Raw genomic sequence first — 19,037 nt, 5'->3', positions numbered from 1 at the left:
CTATGAGTCAAGTAAATTTATTCACTTTCTATTTTCTAAGTGAAATTGATTACTTCTTCCACTATGATTACGAATCCATTTTAAATTTTACCATCTTAAAAAAATATTCCATTTGTCTTATTTTAAACGGTGTGTTTTCTATTGGATAAAATATTTTATGTATTTTTATTTTGTAAGTTGAGTAGAGAGAATAAAATTGAGACAATGACATTTCTACAGTGACATTTCTACATTAAGAAATGTGTCAATTATGAATAAGATCTCTATAAAAGAAAATGTGGAGTATCACTTAAAGTGAAAGAAATGAATATGAAAACATGTGATTTTAAAAAGTAAGTTAAAGATGATATACATTATTTCACTTTTATAAATTTCTTTTATACTAAATTAAATAAAAATTAAATCAATAAAATGTAAAATATACTTATCATTTACTCCATCCATCCCACATAATTTTATCCAGTATTCCATTTTGGGCCGTCCCACATAATTTTAGGCCATTCGCAACGCTGTCTCTTATCCGTCTCTTAACCGTCTCATCTCTTAACTATTCATGGGCCCCACTGTACTTTTCAGCTCATCCTGCATCCCTTTATCTCTTAACCATCTCTTAACTATTCATTCAATTTCATTTTTTATTTTTAATTCCAACAAATTCAATTAATAAAAACACACTTCATTAAATAAAATAAATATTACAATTTAAAAGCCTAAAAAATAAAAAAAAATACATAATTTAAAATTCTAAAAAATAAAAAAAATACATAATTAAAATACTCTAAATTAAACTATAAAAACTACTCCGCCGGCGAATCATCATCCCCCGAAGTCGGCGGTGCACCCAAGTTCCCTATACCAAGTTGAGCTTTCATATACTCAATTCCGGCCATATGGGCTGAAACTTGGGCAAGAGTCATTTTTGAAAGGTCAGCCATCGTGGCGACCAGGTACATGGACATTAAGGTGTTCGTGCCCATGCCCGTGCCGGAGCCCGAGCCCTCGCCCGCCTGGCTTGATTCGCCGCGGCCCCTCCCTCTCCCCCTCGCTCTAGCCGCCTTCGCCGCCTTGTTCCCTTGCGGCCGACGTCGTGTACCGGAAGAAGACCCCCCTGCATCATCGGTTGGCGTGCCCTCACGTGAGGTGTTGCCTTCGCCGCATCACTAGACGAGTAGTGGCCACGTGCCGTGTGCTTCGTGCGTTTCACGCCCGACTCGACACCGCCCGCCCAGCGCCCTCTCGAGAATATGGCTCAGCAGCTCCATTCACGATCAGTCGCCTCTTACAGCAGCACGTATATCGCGCAAAAAAATTTGACATCTTTGTCGGTATCGGTCCCAATGACCGCGGAGCATCTTCACGTTACGAGCAACGGTCTTCTTCGGCCTTCGTGCATTTGTAAACTTCAGTGACCTTTTGCCAAAAACACTTGTTAGTTTTGTTGATTAAAACTGACGACGGGATCGTACGAGACAGCTGATCCAAGCGTCGTCCTGAGAGCCAGCGTCTCGTCTTGGTTGTATGGATGACGAGTGCCGCCTCCCACAACCCCGGAGCCGCTGGAGTTTCCATCGCCGGACATTTTTTCAACAATTTGAGAGTAGTGTTTGTGTGTAAAATAGAAGAAGAATGAGAGTGTTTGAGTGTAAAATGGTGAATGGAGTATGAAGTATATTTATAGAATAATAAAAGATTTTTTTTTAAAAAAAAAATTCAAATTTTTTCATTTTTTTAAAATTCGTGTCGGGCAAAATGTGTAAAATTATGAGGGACGGAGGGAGTAATAAAATTGAAATGAGATTTTTATAAATGAAGAACACGAAATATTAATAAAAAAAAATCCTAATGGTAACGAGGAAGGAGGAGTAGAATTTAAGGTGCCATTAAATTTAGGTGAACATGAAATGGCATGCGAAATTTCTTAACATCTTCAATACTAATAATATTATCTTCTACTACTGTCATTTTCTCTCACCCATTCTTCCCAACTCTATCTCTCACTCATCAATGGAAGAAGGGAAAAGCACTCAACAGCAATTGGAGTTAGCAGCATACCGCAATAGATACAATAGACTCCTCCTCGCATTCAAATTGTTCTTCATCTCCCTAACCCTAATCACACTCGCCATAATCACCTACTTAATCAAATCAGAGTCCTCTGCATCCTCAGCTTCACATCAAATCCACAATCCAATCGCCGCTAACGAATCCGAAGCGTTCAATCTCAGCCTCCAAAGCGCCGCGCAACAGCTGGAACGCGCCGCTTCCTTAACCAATTCGGCCTCGTGCCGCCAAAGGCTGCAGATCGGAACGCTCAATCTCCGGGAGGCGATCCGGATTTGGCCGAATCCGAGTGGAAAGCAGCGCGTTCAGATGGAGAATTGGATCGTCGCGGCGGAGGAAAGCATCGAATCGTGCCTTGATGGTGATCAATCGGACGACGGGGTGAGGGCGGCGCTGATCGGGGCGGCGGCGGATCTGAGAGACAGGGGCAGCGACAAAATGTGGAGCGGGTTGTGGAAAAGTGTGGGTGATGTGATTCTGGAGAATATGATCGTTGTGTGTGCTTGTGGTTTGCAGATGCTATTCATATTTTTCTTGTATTGGACTATAGTTAAATCCCCTTGATATTTTAATATACGTTGTAGGAATATATTTTGATTTTCGAGAAAAAGCCCTTTCGCTTTTTACCTGCGTAACTGCGTTACTATGTTTACGGTATAATTGTACATCCATCACATCCACAACACCAATACCATAAACCCTTCGGCCTTCGCTACTCCAAACAACATCAGTCCACACAAATTCCGACATCTTCACCGCCTCCCTCGTAGAAGCTACCGAGCAGCTTCAAGACGTGATATCCTTGATTCTGTCGAGCTACTACGTTGGCGTGGAAGAGCTGTGCAACATGTGATGATGGACTCGAGCGAAGGCGTGAGATGAGCCAGATCGTTGCGGCTGAGGGATTTATCGACTCGTGCCTTGTTGATCTGGACAAGGTCGAATCCAAGGCTGCCGGTGAAGTTAGAGCTAAGCTGCTTCTAGCTAAGGTGTACCTCAGCGGCAGAGGAGCCTTTCTCACCACCTACCATGAAGAGATTTGGAACAGAGTAGCATCTCTACTTGGGACATAATTTTGGGAAATCTCATATGGAGTATATATTGTTTGACGTGGGCTGCAGTTGTTTTTTTGGTTGTATATATGTTCCAGAAACTTTTAAATTTCAATAATGATAGTAGACGTTGTTAATTACTAAAAGTTACAGTATAATAGTGCAAAAAGATTGTGAGAACGAACAACAAAGTATCACACCCCTTTCTTTATTTTTTGTGAATGAAATTTACAGGCAATGTGACGTTGAAGTGTCACACTCCTTTCTTGATTTACATAACGCACATAGCGCATAGCAATATGACATTAGTGGCATGTTAATCTGTCTCTTTTATTTGTTTTCGTGATATTGATTCATAACAAGTTGTTGCATTTGTGAGAAGGGCTTGACCATCATAGCATAATCTAAGTCAAAGAATCTGTTCATGGAATTCAAGACATGACAAGTCACAAATTCGATATCATGAAATTCACCAAAAAGAATAACTAATGCAGCTCAAATATCACTGATCATAGCCCCCGTTGCACTTAGTCACTACTAGAAGCCAAGCCAAGAAGTTCAGGAGAGTTTGAATAAATTAATTTAAAAAATGTTAACTTAAGTATGCATAGACCTACTGAACATGCCGGTTTAAGTACATGCAAGTGGGCTATAAATGGAAGATAAATGAAGAGAATAATTTTAGAGCATACAAATATCTGAGGAGGGCAGGTGCTGGCGGTGTCCTGCGAGACAGTCTCGTTAAGTGGATCACATGATTTGAAATAAAGTGTGGACTATGCGGCATTGAAAGGGTAGAGCTCTGGGGAATTCGAACTGGGCTTAGAGTTGCTTGGGGAGAGATTTACCGCCCTTCAGTTGATGTGATTAGAAATGAAGTTAATGCAACATCCTCTGAGAGACTTAATCCATGCGATACATCATATGATGCAATTAGACTGGGAGTGCAATATCAAATACATACCGAGAGAAAAAGAATCAGGTAGCTGTCTGGTTTGCTAAAGAAGCAGATTTTCTTTTATTTCAATTTCCATCTATAAAGGTAGTTAAACTGCTTTTAGGAGATGTAATTAGTGTTTCTTTTCTTAAATTTGTTAGACATTCGTAATTTAATTTAAAGGGCCACGACCCTCTTTAGCACAAAAAAAAGGAAGAGGATTTCGAAAATTACATATATTGAAAAATCCCATTAAATTTTGATATTTTATTTGTTTCCTAGTAGAGTACTTATTTAAAGTTCTTGTAGATATCACAGTTCGGTGGCTATAACTAACCTTATAAAAAATGTTTAAATAATTACTAATATCACAATAACGAGAGGGAACATATTTTTAGGTCCACCAACTTTGCCAAAGTATTATTTTAGATCCGTGAATTTTGAAAATATCATTTTAGGTCCGTGAACTACAAGTTAATATCATTTGAGGTGTTTTGAACTTTTTCCGGACGAAAATGCCTTTAAGGCCTTCAAATGGCAATTTGGACAATTCTTTCGCTACTCATCTTGCGTCAAAGACCTAGAGTTCAACAATTTTTTTACTATTTAATTCAGTTACCATCCAAATTGAATTTAAATATAATTAAAATATGCCGTCAAAAATATGTGTTAGTTTTTCAATTATTAGATGACTAATTATTTAATGATAGTGAATAGGGACTTGATACTTTATTTTATTTTTTCAATCTAAACTGCATTTTAATAACTTGCTATAGGTGATGAGTGAATTCTATTTAGGTTATTTGTTTTGAAATTAGATAACTTGGATTGTCATTCAAAATCAATTAACATCTAAATTGAATTTAAATATAAAAATTTGTCGTTAAAAATTGTTGGATTCTATGTCTCTGACGCAAGATGATTGGCGAAAGAATTATCCGAATTGACCTTTAAAGGTCTTAAAGGCATTTTCATCCTAAAAAAATTCAAAAGACCTCAAGTGATATTAATCCATAGTTGATGGACCTAAAATGATATTTTCAAAGTTTATGAACCTAAAATGATACTTTGATAAAGTTCGTGTAATATTCCCTCCAATAACAAAATAAAAAATTAGTTAGCAGGTAACACGTCTTCAAAATAATTTGTCAGTTCCCAACAAAAAAAAATCCCCTATTTGCAAAACAAACTTCGCCATTAACGAAATTCCCTCTTGAAACCATAAGCATGGAGTCGATCAACTTCGCCAAAGGCTACGGCAAAGTCAACCCCACTGAAGAATCCAACCACATCCCCCCACCAAACCGCCGCCGCCGCCGCATCATCATCGCCGCCCTCCTCACCCTCCTCATCGCCTCTCTCACCACCCTCCTCATCCGCCGCTCCGCCTCCAAATCCAACCCCTCTCAACTCGCCTCCAACTCGGCCGATTCCCTCAAAACCGTCTGCTCCGTAACTCGCTATCCCGACTCATGCCTCTCCTCGATTTCCCCCCTCAATTCGCCGCCCTCGACCGATCCGCTCCGCTTCTTCAACCTCTCCCTCCACGCCAGCCTGCTCGAGGTCACGACCCTCAAATCGCAGCTGATTCCGGAGGCGGCGATGAAGGACTGCGCCGAGCTGTTCGACGACGCGGCGAGTCAACTCGGGAACTCGGCCGAGTCAATCTGCGTGGGGCCAGGTGAGGAGGTGCTGGCGGAGAGGAGGGTCAGCGATTTGCAGACGTGGATAAGCGCGTCGTTGACGGATCTCGACACGTGTCTTGATGAGCTGGCGGAGATGGGATCATCGACGGCTGTGGGGGAGTGGAAGGGGAAGGTGCAGAGGGCTATGGAGTACATCAGCAACACCTTAGCGATTCTCAACAATATACAACGCCTTTTTCAGAAATTTGGTCTCAAGATGCCTTGATTCGTTTATTGACACTGCCAATTCGTCTTTTTCTTCTTTTTTTTTTCCTTTTACGTTGTTTTTTTGTTGGTTTTTTTTTTATATTGTAAATTACTGTATCAAAATGTATTTTTATTCATTGGTCATACTCTGTAAAATTACATATGTATTAAAAGGGGAGTGATCGGTTGTTAACTTATCATTTAATTGTTAATTATAATTAAATTAAGGTTATAAGATTTTAGAAAACGTGTGGTTTATAATTTGCCACATGTAATTTTTATTTTTATTAATAGAATAAAAAAAGATGAAAAAAAAACTTCAAATTAGGATTTTTGATGAAAATGTTAATATAGAGTTTCGAATATATCAACACAATGCTTTGAGAATGTCAACACAATGCTTTAAGAATGTTAATTCATTGCTTATATTGACATTCTACATGTATTATATTGACATATTTTATATAGTATATTGACATTTCTGCTTGTACGAAAAAATTAAAAATTTTCGTTTTTTTTTTCAAATTTTGACGTCGGAATATATGCATGTAGGATATCGTTGGAATCCTTATGAAATTATCTTTAATTTGATATACATTATATGAATTTAAAGTTTTGGGATTTCTTTTAAAAGTTAGTTATAACTAAATATGTAGTTAATTGACATTAATACCCTTATTGATATTTTTTGGAATTAATCCTATAGTTTATTGACGTTTTTCGTTGATCGTATTGACATTTAGGGATTAATGATCTAAACCCTTAATTTGAATATCTAATGGCTATTATTTAATTGTAGTTAGCAAGTAAGTTATGAGTTAACAATATAACAATCTCATGTATCAAAATGTATTTTTATTCACTGATTACTCAGTAAAATTATACTGTGAATTGTTTCCAACTATATTTAACATGGTTTACCTCCCTCCACAAAAATAGTCTAACTTGGACCAATTGAGTTTTAATGAGAAATTGATAAAGCGAATAAAATAAATTCTCTGTACTATTTTTTTTGGAAATTAAGAAATGATAGAATGAAACTTATCTTTTCCTCCACGCAGAGGCCAAGAGTGTATTATATTGAGACAAATAGGGAATAAATTTAACTATGTTGTACATTTCTTTAAAGCAATAATATGAAATCATAGTTTTTTTATGTATCTAGAAAAGATCATCACATACAATTTGATGTTTACATGCAAATGAATTTTTATTATAGTAATCCATATATTATGGCACGAATAATTATTCAAGCTTTTAAAAAATTATAATGAAAAATAAGAGAAGCATAGTAGCGAAGAGAAGGCACAGACATATGGTAAATAAATTAATGCTTTTGGGATTCTTAAATCCATTTGTTATATAATCTTATGATTGATTTATGTGAAAAAAAAAAGGAAAAGAAAAAAAAAAGGAAAAGAAAAAAAAAAGGAAAAATTGCCATTTAATGTGAAAATTGGCAATTTTCTATTCTGCTTCTTTTCTTTAGGGCTACTTATTGGGCTATAAGTTTGGCAACCAGGGCAAACGATCCAAATACTTAAACCCAACAACCAATTATCCTAAAATTTAGAAGAAAATGCTACATATGGACATTCTTGTTTATTCTGTTGAATGATTCTGGTTCCTCTTTTGACTATTCAATTTATTTATAGTTGTTGCATATTAATTTGTTTATCAACTTGATGTTTTTGTGGCTTTCGACATATGAAGTTTGGAGATTTTGGATAGATGCTTGACAACTCATGTTGTTGGTCAAGAAAAGATTCATCAATTGATTACGTTTAATTGTGGAAAGTTTCTATTCTAGAGAGAATTTGGAAATAGAAGACGTGCGAAGAAAAATGAAGAAAATCGTGGAAGAGAAGCCGGAAAGAAATTTAATATAGGATCTTAGAAGAGAAGCCGAAAGAAATTTAATATAGGATCTTAGAAGAGAGGAAAGTGTATGTACAACTAAATTGTCACTCAATGTAAGACGCTCAACATATTAATTCTCTTTAAATGTAATGTCTCATTACGGGCATCACAATGTTTTAACACATTAAATAAAGAATGTTGAAGCAATATATAGTTCAAAAAATGTCAATAATAATTGTTTGTCCTATGTGGATGATATATTGATGTGTTTGTCCTATGTGGATGATAATTACACATAGAATTAGTCTACATACTTATATTAACTCATGACAAATGAATGCAGTTAGTTGAAAATGTTTCAAAGTGTAGTATTGATGCACAAATGTATTGTTCTAATACTCATCCTCTCAACATAAAACAATCACAAACATACAAGAGTATAGATTCCAATCCAATATTAAAGATAGGAGAAATAGATAAGGCTAATTCAACTTTTTAGGTTAAATTGATACTAATAGATGAGGCCGATGTAATACTTTTTAGTAAATTGATAGTATAAGATCAATGCAATACAACTTTTTAGGGTAAATTCATACTAATAGATAAGGCCGATGCAATACTTTTTAGACTAAATCGATAGAAATTATAAATTTTGGTCAAATGGTTCGCCCCATAATTAATTTTGTAAAATCAAATTAAAAATATTCTCATTTCGAAAGTTAGAAAAATTTGTCATATAAAATTTGAGAAAAATATAAAAATACATACTAATTTGTATAGTTATAGGAAGGAGCTTAATTAACGATTTTTATGTGGACTATTGATAATATGTATTTCTAGGATTCTTAGAATCAAACAAAACAATGTGATTAACAAGTCATGGAGAACGACGGACAGAAGCTTTACACTCTGCTGGCCATAGCCAGCTGCATTACATTATCTTCTTATTGTCTTATCCTAATTTTCTTAATTACTTTTGTAATAAAATGTCATTTTCATTATTTATTATAATTGCAAGGATCGCTTTCTTTCTTCAAATAATGCGAATTAATATTGAAATTTCTATATCGGGGGGTAGTATTTTATTTTTGTCAGATTATTAAAAACTCACAACACTGTTTTGAATTAAATGTTTACTATAAAAAGGAAAATGAAATGATTCAGGAGTATTAATTTTTCAGATGAAATAATTACCAATAGACTTATTATCAACACGTATAGTTCAGCCATTAAATGGCGAACCCAATTCGACAACTAAGAAAACAGTGACAAATTAAAAATATTTTGAATTGCCAAAGGTGAAACCTTTTTCGCTCCCTTGTTTTTTTTCCCCCTTCAATCTCTCCTATTCCTGAAGAACAAGTGAGTGAGGCATAAATCTTGGAAGAATTAGCGAAGAATTGTAAAGGGTCGGTCTTGATTCTTGAAAATTTTGTTGCAGTTGATGGTGACGAGTATTGGGATTATGGATGGTGCGTATTTCGTGGGGAGGAATGAGATTCTTGCGTGGATCAACGCTAGGCTTCACCTCAGTCTCTCTCGTGTTGAAGAGGTAACAATAAAATAATCCAATTTTGTTAACTTTTCCCCCCTTTTGGAATTTCAAAATCTTGCATGTGTTCTTGTTTTATGCTTAGCTCTGTTTGATTCTTCAACTTTCTGAAGAGTATAAACTGTGAATTTCATGTTTTATGCGCGAAATGAGAGATCGTTGTGAAAATTTGTCTGTGTGCTTGTAAGGAGGATATATTTCTCAAGAAAAATGGTGGTCTGTTGTTTCCTCTGAATTTTGTAAGATAGAAACAATTCAAGAAAATATGAACTCACCTGCTGATGTGTAAGTGCTTATGTCAAACTTTCTTAGTGTTTCCTTATGTTTTGTAGCATACAAAAAAAATTCAGAAGTATTTGAGCTTCATTAATTTTCTGGTGGCTATATGTGTGGATGGTGAATTTAAACCTTGTAAGTGGAGAAGAAGGACCTTTTAGTGGATCATCAGTATATTTTGGTCCCTTAAGCATAATGTTCGAATGAATTTGATGATTTGTGAGACTATTACTTTAACACATCCTAAGAAGAATAGGAACTAGGAACTTGTATCGGTGATTATGCAAATTCGCTATGAGAATATAGAGTATTGATGCCTTTAATTTTGTGAAAATACTCAATGATGTGGTGTTAGATTTTGGCTTTCAATGAGCATGACTGCAAATATTGGAGTTACGTGAAGACATATATTTGTCTTTTTTAGTTGGTTGCTTCAATTCCCCTTTTATGCTTTCGTGACTTAATCTTTTCACTGAGAACCAAGAGTGATCTGTGTCTGGATAAGTAGCTTGAGTTCTTCATGGTGACTGGTGTGGAAGTAATTTTAGTTGATAAAGTTTCAGCTATCCTTCGTTCGAGTATGATCATGAGGATTTAGCTCCTGTAATATGTTCAATACTTGATTACCCTCTTCTTGTTTTCATTTTCTTTCCAGTTTTGCTTCGTTTCTTGTTTGTGATGGCCTTTTTATGCTGTTCAAGGGCAACATGGCACATCATCTGCCATTTCATTCCTTTCTTTGCTTCCTGAGCATAACGGATTCGCTAATTTGTGTTGACATTTTTACTGTAGGCGGCATCTGGGGCGGTGCAATGTCAGATGATGGATATGGCACATCCCGGAGTAGTTCCCATGCACAAGGTGGTGATAACTTAATTGTGCATATTTTCTTGTTAAATAATGTAATGATTCTTGCATTACTAACATCTGTCTTTTGTAGGTCAATTTCGATGCTAAGACCGAATATGATATGATCCAAAACTACAAAGTACTTCAAGATGTTTTTAACAAACTCAAAATTACCAAGGTGAGTCTTCATATCACATTCAACTCTATACATCCCTTTAGCATGCTAAGATATACCATTCCAACTAAAATGAGCTTGACCAAAATGCTGCTTTGATGTTGCTGATTGTTCTTGCAAATATTCCGGATAAACCCCACAAAAATGTGTTTCAGATGGCTTTCTTTGAGAGTTTTTTAGTTCTGTAAACAAATCAAAATACGGTCAATTATGGTTTGTGCAGCATATCGAGGTCAACAAACTTGTCAAAGGGAGGCCGCTGGACAACTTGGAGTTCCTGCAATGGCTAAAACGTTACTGTGATTCTATCAACGGTGGACTCATGAATGAGTAAATACTCTTTTACATACTTGGTAGTTGAACTATTTTGTTTTTCGGTATCTTGATAGTATAACTTTGTATCATAAACGCACAAATCATGATGCAGGAATTATGATCCGGTAGAGCGCAGAAGCAAAGGCGGAAAGGAAAGAAACCCCAAGGCTTCTCAAAAGAACTCCAAGTCTTTGCAAACAAATAATTCTCTGAGTTCTTCCGCATCATCCAATGGAGTGATTGGCAATAAGATTTCCGGTATATCTTGGACCTCCACGATTCAAACATTTCTTCAGTAGTGCTAGCGTTGTCATGACATCCTTCTCGTTTTCAGTTTCAGGCACGAAACAAGGGAAATCAGGCGATGGGGCTGATGCTTCGTTGGAGCTTCAGAGATTGAAAAACGAGGTAACATTTCTAAGAAACGCAGCATTATTTGTGAGCTGGAACGTATTTTGATCCATGCATGATGTCCAGGTTACGGATCTGAAGCTCTCTGTCGATTCATTGGAGAAAGAAAGGGATTTTTACTTTGCAAAGTTGAGGGACATTGAGTTACTTTGCCAGACACCGGAGTTGGATAATTTTCCGGTAAGAACTTTTTTTGATCACTTGATTTAGTTTGTTGCAAGTTGTGGATTGTTACAAATGTTTTGAACACGAACTGTTGCAGATGGTCGTGGCGGTGAAGAAGATACTATATTCCGCGGATGAGAGCGATTCGGCTCTTGCTGAAGCTCAACAAATTGTGTCCCAGTCAATCATCAATCACCAGGAAATTGATTTTGAGTGATCACTCAATTCCAACTCAATATCTCCTCTGCAACTCTCTTCAGAATCTATAGTTTGTCTTGCTATGGCAGTACTTGCTAATTAGATCTTTATACTTCACAAGACAATATTTCATTTTTGTACCCTAATATTGAATCAATTAACTGCAAATATGGAAACCAAATACAGTATATTGCAGTCATTTATGTATTGGTATAATGTCTTTATGTATCGTAAAATAATAGTAACAAAAATAAATAGAATGTATTTGCGAGGATTTTTAAAAGAACTTAAAAAGAAAATATAACATTCAACTGTTAGGCTATTAATCATTAATTAAGTAGTGGTAGTAATTAAGCTACACTTCATCGTTTAATTTTCAGCTTATTGTCATTTTTGTATAAAAATAACTCTTTTTACAAAATTTTCATAATTTTGTATTAAATTAATTAAAATCTATTTTTAAATTAAAATCGAGTAAAAGTTTTTGATTCATTTACAATCCTAATTTTTGTAATAAAATATCATATTTCTTTGTACTAAATGGGCATTTGGTCTAGTGGTATGATTCTCGCTTAGGGTGCGAGAGGTCCCGAGTTCAATTCTCGGAATGCCCCACTTTATTTTCTTTTTCTTTTTCTTTTTTTTTTTTTATGAAAGGCCAATTATGGCATCAAATTCACTTATATACTCCAACTTACTTACTTTTCTACACCAATAAATAATCATATTTATGAAAAACTACTTTCTTCTTTTTTCTTACACCCAAACACATTGCTTCACGCAACAGCAAATTATAGTACACACCAACAATAAAACAGAGCCTTCTCAATTATCAACAACTAAGTAGCTACATTAGAAGAGTAACATACAGTCAGGATATTACAGATAATAGTAGTATTTCACAAGCCATAACAAAATATCCATCTCCTCCTCTTCTCGGGAAAACAAGACGACGAAACTACCAACCCCGGCCATCTCAGTACCTGTAATCATCTTCGTAGCTTTCGCTATGGAAAGCGTAGTTATTAGTCCTTGGAGTGGTTTCCCTAGCCTGCCCCGAAATGGAAAACCATCATAAAATTGTTCATAATTCCCAGATATCTTTACAACAAAGATTTACGCAAATGGAGTAAAAAGTTGCATATACCTTCTGCATCATCTTTTCAAACGCATCGGATCCGTTTTCACTGATGTACTTCTCTGCTGCAGTGAGGATGTCGTCGGGCTTGCTGAAGACGTCTTTCTTTCTTGGAACGTACCAGATGTTAACTGACTTCTGCCGAGTGACAAGGTAAGGCCTTACATAGTGTTCGTAGACATAGGCAGCTCCACTGAAGTAGGGAATCACCAGCCAGCAGGTGAAGATTAGCTTTGCGTATGACCAGAATGGGAACCTAGAATGAACAAACACGGATGATTAGAAAAATCAACCACGGTTCTATCATGACTTTCAATGTATTAAACTAATCGCTATTCACATCTGGACCGGATTTTAGTCCAAATACTAGGAAAGATGAAGAAAAAATGATGATGGAGATGATGCACATAGCAATTTCTTATTCGATCTCAGGAAACATTATACTTCTACATGATTTGTTGACAGACCTCAAGCTCACATCTAACTAGCTTCAAAGTATTGATCTTGGAGCTAAAACTAGTCCAACGGCATTCAAAATACGATCTCCCATGAACATCTATCGTAATCTCACACAATTAAATGACATAGACTTCCTCCCCATCTCTGAGGAAACATTAAACACCTACATGGTTTGTTGAGAGAGCTCAAGCTCACATTTAACCAGCATCAAACTATTCCAACAGCATTCGAAATACGATCTCCACAATAATCTCAAAGAGGGAATTTCGAAACGAGTATATCATAATAACAGTAGGAGGTCAAGCTATGTCAATCCAAGCCACTAACATCAACATATAGCTAACCTAGAAATCATACGAAACAAAAATCATGTTTCAAAGACTTACCATTCAATAACTTTAGCAAAAGTGAGCTCAAAGAGAGTAATCATAGAGTAAAGAACCCAATAAGTTAGCCATTGCTGATCATCAATAGCCGATTTCGTCTCAATTGCCCTAATCGACGCATATCTGCTCAAAATCGATAATTAATCAGCACAATGCGAAGTAAAACACAATCCAAAATACAGAGAAATGAACATTTCACAGAAATTGAGCACAAAAACATCACAATTGGAGACGATTTAACCACATAAACAAAATTAATTAACAAGAACTTACAGAGGATACAGCAGAGTAACCACAGGCCTGCATAATCATCAGAAACAGAAATATTAATCGATCATCTTTGCCTACCAACACCGCGAAAACCTAGAAAAAGAGGGGAAACATAAAATTGGGGGAGAAGATGGTACTACCCAGCAAGGATGTCTATATTAGTGATGAGCAATTTGAAGAGGCTAGCGGCGCCAGATCCTCCAGATCCACCCATTGATGAAGCTGAAACGAGAGAGGAAAAGATGAATTGGAAAGGGGAGTGTGGTGTGGAAGCTTCGTTGCGTGTTGAATATTGAAATGTTGGGCCTAAAATAGCACTGAACAGTTCACTTACAGAGAGAGAGAATATATAAAAGTGAGTAAAAGAGTGGAGAGAGAGCGACAAAAGGCGATGGACAAGTGTTTGTCGGAAGCCAAGCCACGGAGGAGGTCGGAGGTCGGAGGTCGGTCACTGCCCACTCACCAAAGATTACGACACTTATATTTATAAATTTCAATTATTATGCCAAAAAAAATGTTTTTCTGTGTTAACAAAAGGCAAAAACTACTCCATATTCAAGAAAATTTAATATTCTTGACTTGTATACGTAAAATAATATACAATGAAAAATAAATTATAAAGTTTGAGATTTTCATATTATCTTATTCTTCTCTTTTTTCGGCAAATTAGATGTTAATGTGGTCACGAATTTAAAACAAAATGTTATCCCTTCGTCCCATAAAAATTGTCTCATTTTTCTATTTCCGTCCTCCTATAAAATTTTGTCTCATTTCACTTTTTACTATTTTTAGTAGTGGACCACATATTCACTAACTCATTTCTACTCATATTTTATTATAAAACTACTCCATCCGTTCCATTCAAAATGGTTATCTTTCCTTTTTTATTTATCCCAATTAAGATGGTCACTTTCCAATCTTAGAAATAACCTCATCTCTCTTATCTACTCATTAAAATATTCAACTACATTTTCCCTCACTACTTTATTCCACCTAACAACACATTCTAAAATCTCAAGTCACTCAAAAATGTGGTCATCTTGAGTGGGACGGAGGGAATAATATATAAAAGTAGGACTCACATTCCATTAACTTTTTCAACTCATTTTTCATTACACTTCTTAAAACTCGTGCTCGGTCAAAGTGAGAAAATTTTTATAGGACGGAGGGAGTACTTCAAACTCAATTAGATGTTGTTTTGCCAACGTCGTGTTCTCTTCGTGTCTTAAACCAGCTGTCACACCAACTTACAATTCGTCGGAAAATGGAAGGTTAAGGTAATTGTGAAAATCTCAAACTTCGTAATTTATTTTTTTGATTTTTAAAAAGTGTTGAATGGACCAAAATTTAATCATTGTGACTTATTTATAAATTTACGCTTAAAAGTTTTAGTACTCCCTCAATAAACCTTCGGTAGTATCCAGCCAAACCTAGGAAACTCCGAATCTCATTAGGTGTTGAAGGTGATTTCCATTGCTGTACCGTCTCGACCTTCGCAGGATCCACACGAATTCCTTCTGCTGTCACAATATGTCCAAGGAAATTCACCTCGTTAAGCCAGAACTCGCACTTGTTAAACTTAGCATAGAGTTTCTTGGCTCTTAACGTCTCTAAGGTGATTCTCAGATGTTCTTCGTGCTATTTCTCATTCTTGGAGTTTATGAAGACTAGTACGAATTTATCCAAGGCTTTTTTTACTAGTTGTGAAGTACTCTCTCCGTCCGCCATTAGGAGTCTCGTTGACCATTTTAATCTGTTAGTCCATTATTAGGAGTTTCGGTTGACCATTTTAGTCCATCCGCCATTAGGAGTCTCGATTGACTTTTATCATAAATGGTAGATAACCTCACATTCAACTAATTCATTCTTCTAATATTTTATTATAAAATTAATATATAAAAAAAGTCTCGCATTACACTATATTTTTTCCACCAAATTTCTTTTGTATTTTTTAAAATTCGTGTCGAACTCGAATGAGACTTCTAACGGCAGACCGAGGGACTACTATAAACAAATGAATCACAAGGGGATTTTTTGTATGTTTTGTATTTTTGTGTGCAATGATGAATGCATGTCTTTGATTAGATCTATCTCCAACCAATTACACCAAACTCAAATATATTTTTGAGTATACATCACACCAAAAACTAGTTTTTTTTACAAAATTTTTACAGTAACACCATATTTGGTGTTGTTTCACAAAAACACCAAAAATGGATTTGAGTTTGATGTATGATTAGAAAAAATTTCTATATAAAAGTTCATTTATAGTGTATAATTGGAGATGACCTTAGAAATTTAGAATACCGTCCACTATGCAGTAACAAAATAACAATAGATACGAATTTATCAAACCTATTCTAGTGTAATTTGCAGAGTGTATGAATATTACTCGTAATAACAGCTGTGTAAGAAAGAAACACGATGGAATTAGAATAAATTAAGGAATCCGACTAATTATCGATTGAAACAACAAAACTCACACCGCAAAACGACGCAGTTTGGGCATAAAAAATCCAGACAATCAACCATTAATGGACGAAACATCACGGAGTGTACAATGCAGCAAGAGCTTCGCAGCAGCTTAGGAAGCAACTCCACTCTCTTTTTAACTCCCGCTGCAGGCCTTCTTCCATGGGACTTCCCGAAAACCACCACCACTTTTCGGAAAACCCAAGTTTTCTAACTCAATTCCGATGAGGAACGGAGACGGCCGCCGTCCCGACATGGTGATCGACATCGGGAAGCCGGTGAAGCTGACCGGCGGGCTGGAGTTCTCCGCCCTTACGTACACGGTGATCAAGAAGGCAAAGGACCTCTCCGGCCAGTGGGAGAAGAAGGAGGTTGATCTACTCCATGAGATCACCGGCTACGCCCCGAAAGGCTGCATCACCGCCGTCATGGGCCCCAGCGGCGCCGGTAAGTCCACCTTCCTCGACGCCCTGGCCGGGCGGATTGCGAGCGGGAGCTTGATCGGGAGGGTCTCGTTGGATGGCGCCGACGTTAGCCCTAGCTTGATCAAGCGGACGTCCGCTTACATCATGCAGGAGGACCGCCTCTTCCCGATGCTCACGGTCTACGAGACACTCATGTTCGCTGCCGACTTCCGCCTCGGGTCCATTTCCCGAGACGAAAAGCGGCAGCGCGTGGAGGATTTGATACAACAACTTGGTTTATCTGTAATTACTGTTTGCTGAAAATTTAACTGACTCAGCAGTATATATGGTACGGTGTACTGATTGATATGTTTTGTTTGCTTTGGTGCAGTCTTCGAGGAATACCTACATAGGCGACGAGGGGACGAGGGGGGTTTCGGGCGGGGAGAGGCGGCGCGTGTCGATCGGGGTCGACATCATCCACAAGCCATCTCTGCTTTTCCTGGACGAGCCGACTTCGGGGCTCGACTCGACAAGCGCGCACAGCGTGATCGAGAAGGTGCACGACATAGCGCGGTCCGGGAGCACCGTGATCCTGACGATCCACCAGCCGTCGTCGCGTATTCAGCTCTTCTTGGACCACATGATCATCCTTGCCCGAGGGCAGCTCGTGTACCAGGGCCCGCCGAAAGACGTCGGGCCCCATCTCGAACGGATGGACCGCCAGCTCCCCAAGGGCGAAAATGCCATTGAGTACTTCATCGACGTGGTGCAAGAGTACGATCAGTCGGCCTTCGGAGTCGAGGCCGTGGCGGAGTTCGCGCTTACTGGAGTTAAGCCGCCGCCACTTTCCGGGGGGCACGGAGCTTATCCGCCCCCCGCTTCGACCTGGCCTCCGGTAGTGCACGAGGGGCACGGAAAGAAGACTAATAACAAACGCCTTCATTTGCAAACCGGAACAAATGATAGTTTTGATCATAGTGTGAGAAGCCCTTGGAATAATAACACATCAAGATCATGGAGTAATAGCCAATCAATGATTTACACACCCACCAGAAATTATGCTGATAGAAATCGAGCCAGGTAAACTTCGTGATTTAATATTCCAATTTCGACTTATACGAGACTAATAAATATACCATACCACAGTGCATCTCCGGGCGGATACTACACGAGCTCGAGCGACATCCTACAACACACACCAACGCCGCGCAGCAGCGACTACACCGTCAACGAGGACGACTACATAACTCACAGTAGCATCCACCCGGAAGGCCAAGGAGGGGGCGGTCCCCTCCTCGGCCCCAAGTTCGCCAACTCGTTAATCCCGGAGACATGGATATTGATGCGGCGCAACTTCATCAGCATCCGTCGCACGCCGGAACTGTTCCTGTCCCGGCTCGTCGTCCTGACGGTGATGGGGATTATGATGGCGACGATGTTCTGGAAACCGAAGCATGACCAGCAGGGCATCACCAACACCCTGAGCTTCTTCATCTTCACCGTCTGCCTCTTCTTCTTCTCCTCGAACGACGCCGTCCCGGCCTTCATCCAGGAGCGTTTCATCTTCGTCCGCGAGAGCTCCCACAACGCCTACCGCGCCTCCTCCTACACCGTCGCCGGCCTCATCACCTACCTCCCCTTCCTCGCCCTGCAGGCCGGCGTCTACGCCGCCATCGTCTGGTTCCCGCTCAAGCTCGACGGTCCGTTCGTCTACTTCCTCCTCGTGCTCTACATGTCGCTGCTGTCCACCAACTCGTTCGTTGTCTTCGTCAGCTCCGTCGTGCCAAACTACATCCTCGGGTACGCAGCCGTCATCGCGTTCACGGCGCTCTTCTTCCTCTTCTGTGGCTACTTCCTCGACAACGACGCCATCCCGGGCTACTGGAAGTGGATGCACTACGTCTCCACCATGACCTACCCCTACGAGGGGCTGCTCATGAACGAGTACCGGACCAGCAACGATTTCGGCGGGATCGCCGGTGACACGATCTTGAAGTCGCTCGGGATCAAAACCGACGACGGTTTGAAGTGGCAGAAGGTGTATTGGATGGCAGGGTGGGCTGTTGTTTATAGGGTGCTTTTCTATATTGTTCTGCGTTTCTTCTCTAAGAACCAAAGATCTTAGAGCTATTTCAAATATGCATCTATTGAAGCAATTTATA

At 38.3% G+C, this 19,037-nt stretch overlaps 4 protein-coding genes and 1 non-coding gene across 5 annotated transcripts; 4 read left to right on the top strand and 1 right to left on the bottom strand.

Moving 5' to 3' along the window:
- The first annotated feature begins 5,188 nt into the window (after window positions 1-5,188).
- Window positions 5,189-6,142, top strand: LOC125212812 (pectinesterase 3). The gene has a single exon (XM_048113074.1). It carries the CDS (start codon window positions 5,278-5,280, stop codon window positions 5,959-5,961), a length of 684 nt encoding a protein of 227 aa, XP_047969031.1. The 5' UTR covers window positions 5,189-5,277; the 3' UTR covers window positions 5,962-6,142.
- Window positions 6,143-8,997: 2,855 nt separating this feature from the next.
- On the top strand, window positions 8,998-11,942 carry LOC125212159 (microtubule-associated protein RP/EB family member 1B). The gene is made up of 9 exons (XM_048112247.1): window positions 8,998-9,164; window positions 9,244-9,354; window positions 10,423-10,491; window positions 10,571-10,657; window positions 10,878-10,984; window positions 11,082-11,227; window positions 11,304-11,377; window positions 11,447-11,560; window positions 11,643-11,942. The coding sequence occupies exons 2-9, from the start codon at window positions 9,247-9,249 to the stop codon at window positions 11,760-11,762; spliced, it is 825 nt and encodes a 274-aa protein (XP_047968204.1). The 5' UTR covers window positions 8,998-9,164; window positions 9,244-9,246; the 3' UTR covers window positions 11,763-11,942.
- Window positions 11,943-12,285: 343 nt separating this feature from the next.
- TRNAP-AGG lies at window positions 12,286-12,357 on the top strand. Its single transcript has one exon. It is a non-coding gene; the product is annotated as a tRNA-Pro (tRNA).
- Window positions 12,358-12,553: 196 nt separating this feature from the next.
- On the bottom strand, window positions 12,554-14,445 carry LOC125216605 (HVA22-like protein a). The gene is made up of 6 exons (XM_048118357.1): window positions 14,331-14,445; window positions 14,137-14,218; window positions 14,000-14,026; window positions 13,727-13,849; window positions 12,891-13,137; window positions 12,554-12,794 (listed from the first exon to the last, which is right to left on the bottom strand). Exons 2-6 carry the CDS (start codon window positions 14,208-14,210, stop codon window positions 12,720-12,722), a joined length of 546 nt encoding a protein of 181 aa, XP_047974314.1. The 5' UTR covers window positions 14,211-14,218; window positions 14,331-14,445; the 3' UTR covers window positions 12,554-12,719.
- Window positions 14,446-16,692: 2,247 nt separating this feature from the next.
- LOC125216604 (ABC transporter G family member STR2-like) lies at window positions 16,693-19,000 on the top strand. Its single transcript, XM_048118356.1, has 3 exons — window positions 16,693-17,175; window positions 17,264-17,955; window positions 18,022-19,000. Exons 1-3 carry the CDS (start codon window positions 16,693-16,695, stop codon window positions 18,998-19,000), a joined length of 2,154 nt encoding a protein of 717 aa, XP_047974313.1.
- The last annotated feature ends 37 nt before the right edge of the window (window positions 19,001-19,037 follow it).

This window comes from Salvia hispanica, chromosome 3, assembly GCF_023119035.1.
Source record: "Salvia hispanica cultivar TCC Black 2014 chromosome 3, UniMelb_Shisp_WGS_1.0, whole genome shotgun sequence".
Lineage (NCBI taxonomy): Eukaryota > Viridiplantae > Streptophyta > Magnoliopsida > Lamiales > Lamiaceae > Salvia > Salvia hispanica.
This window is presented reverse-complemented; position numbering and strand designations above follow the sequence as displayed.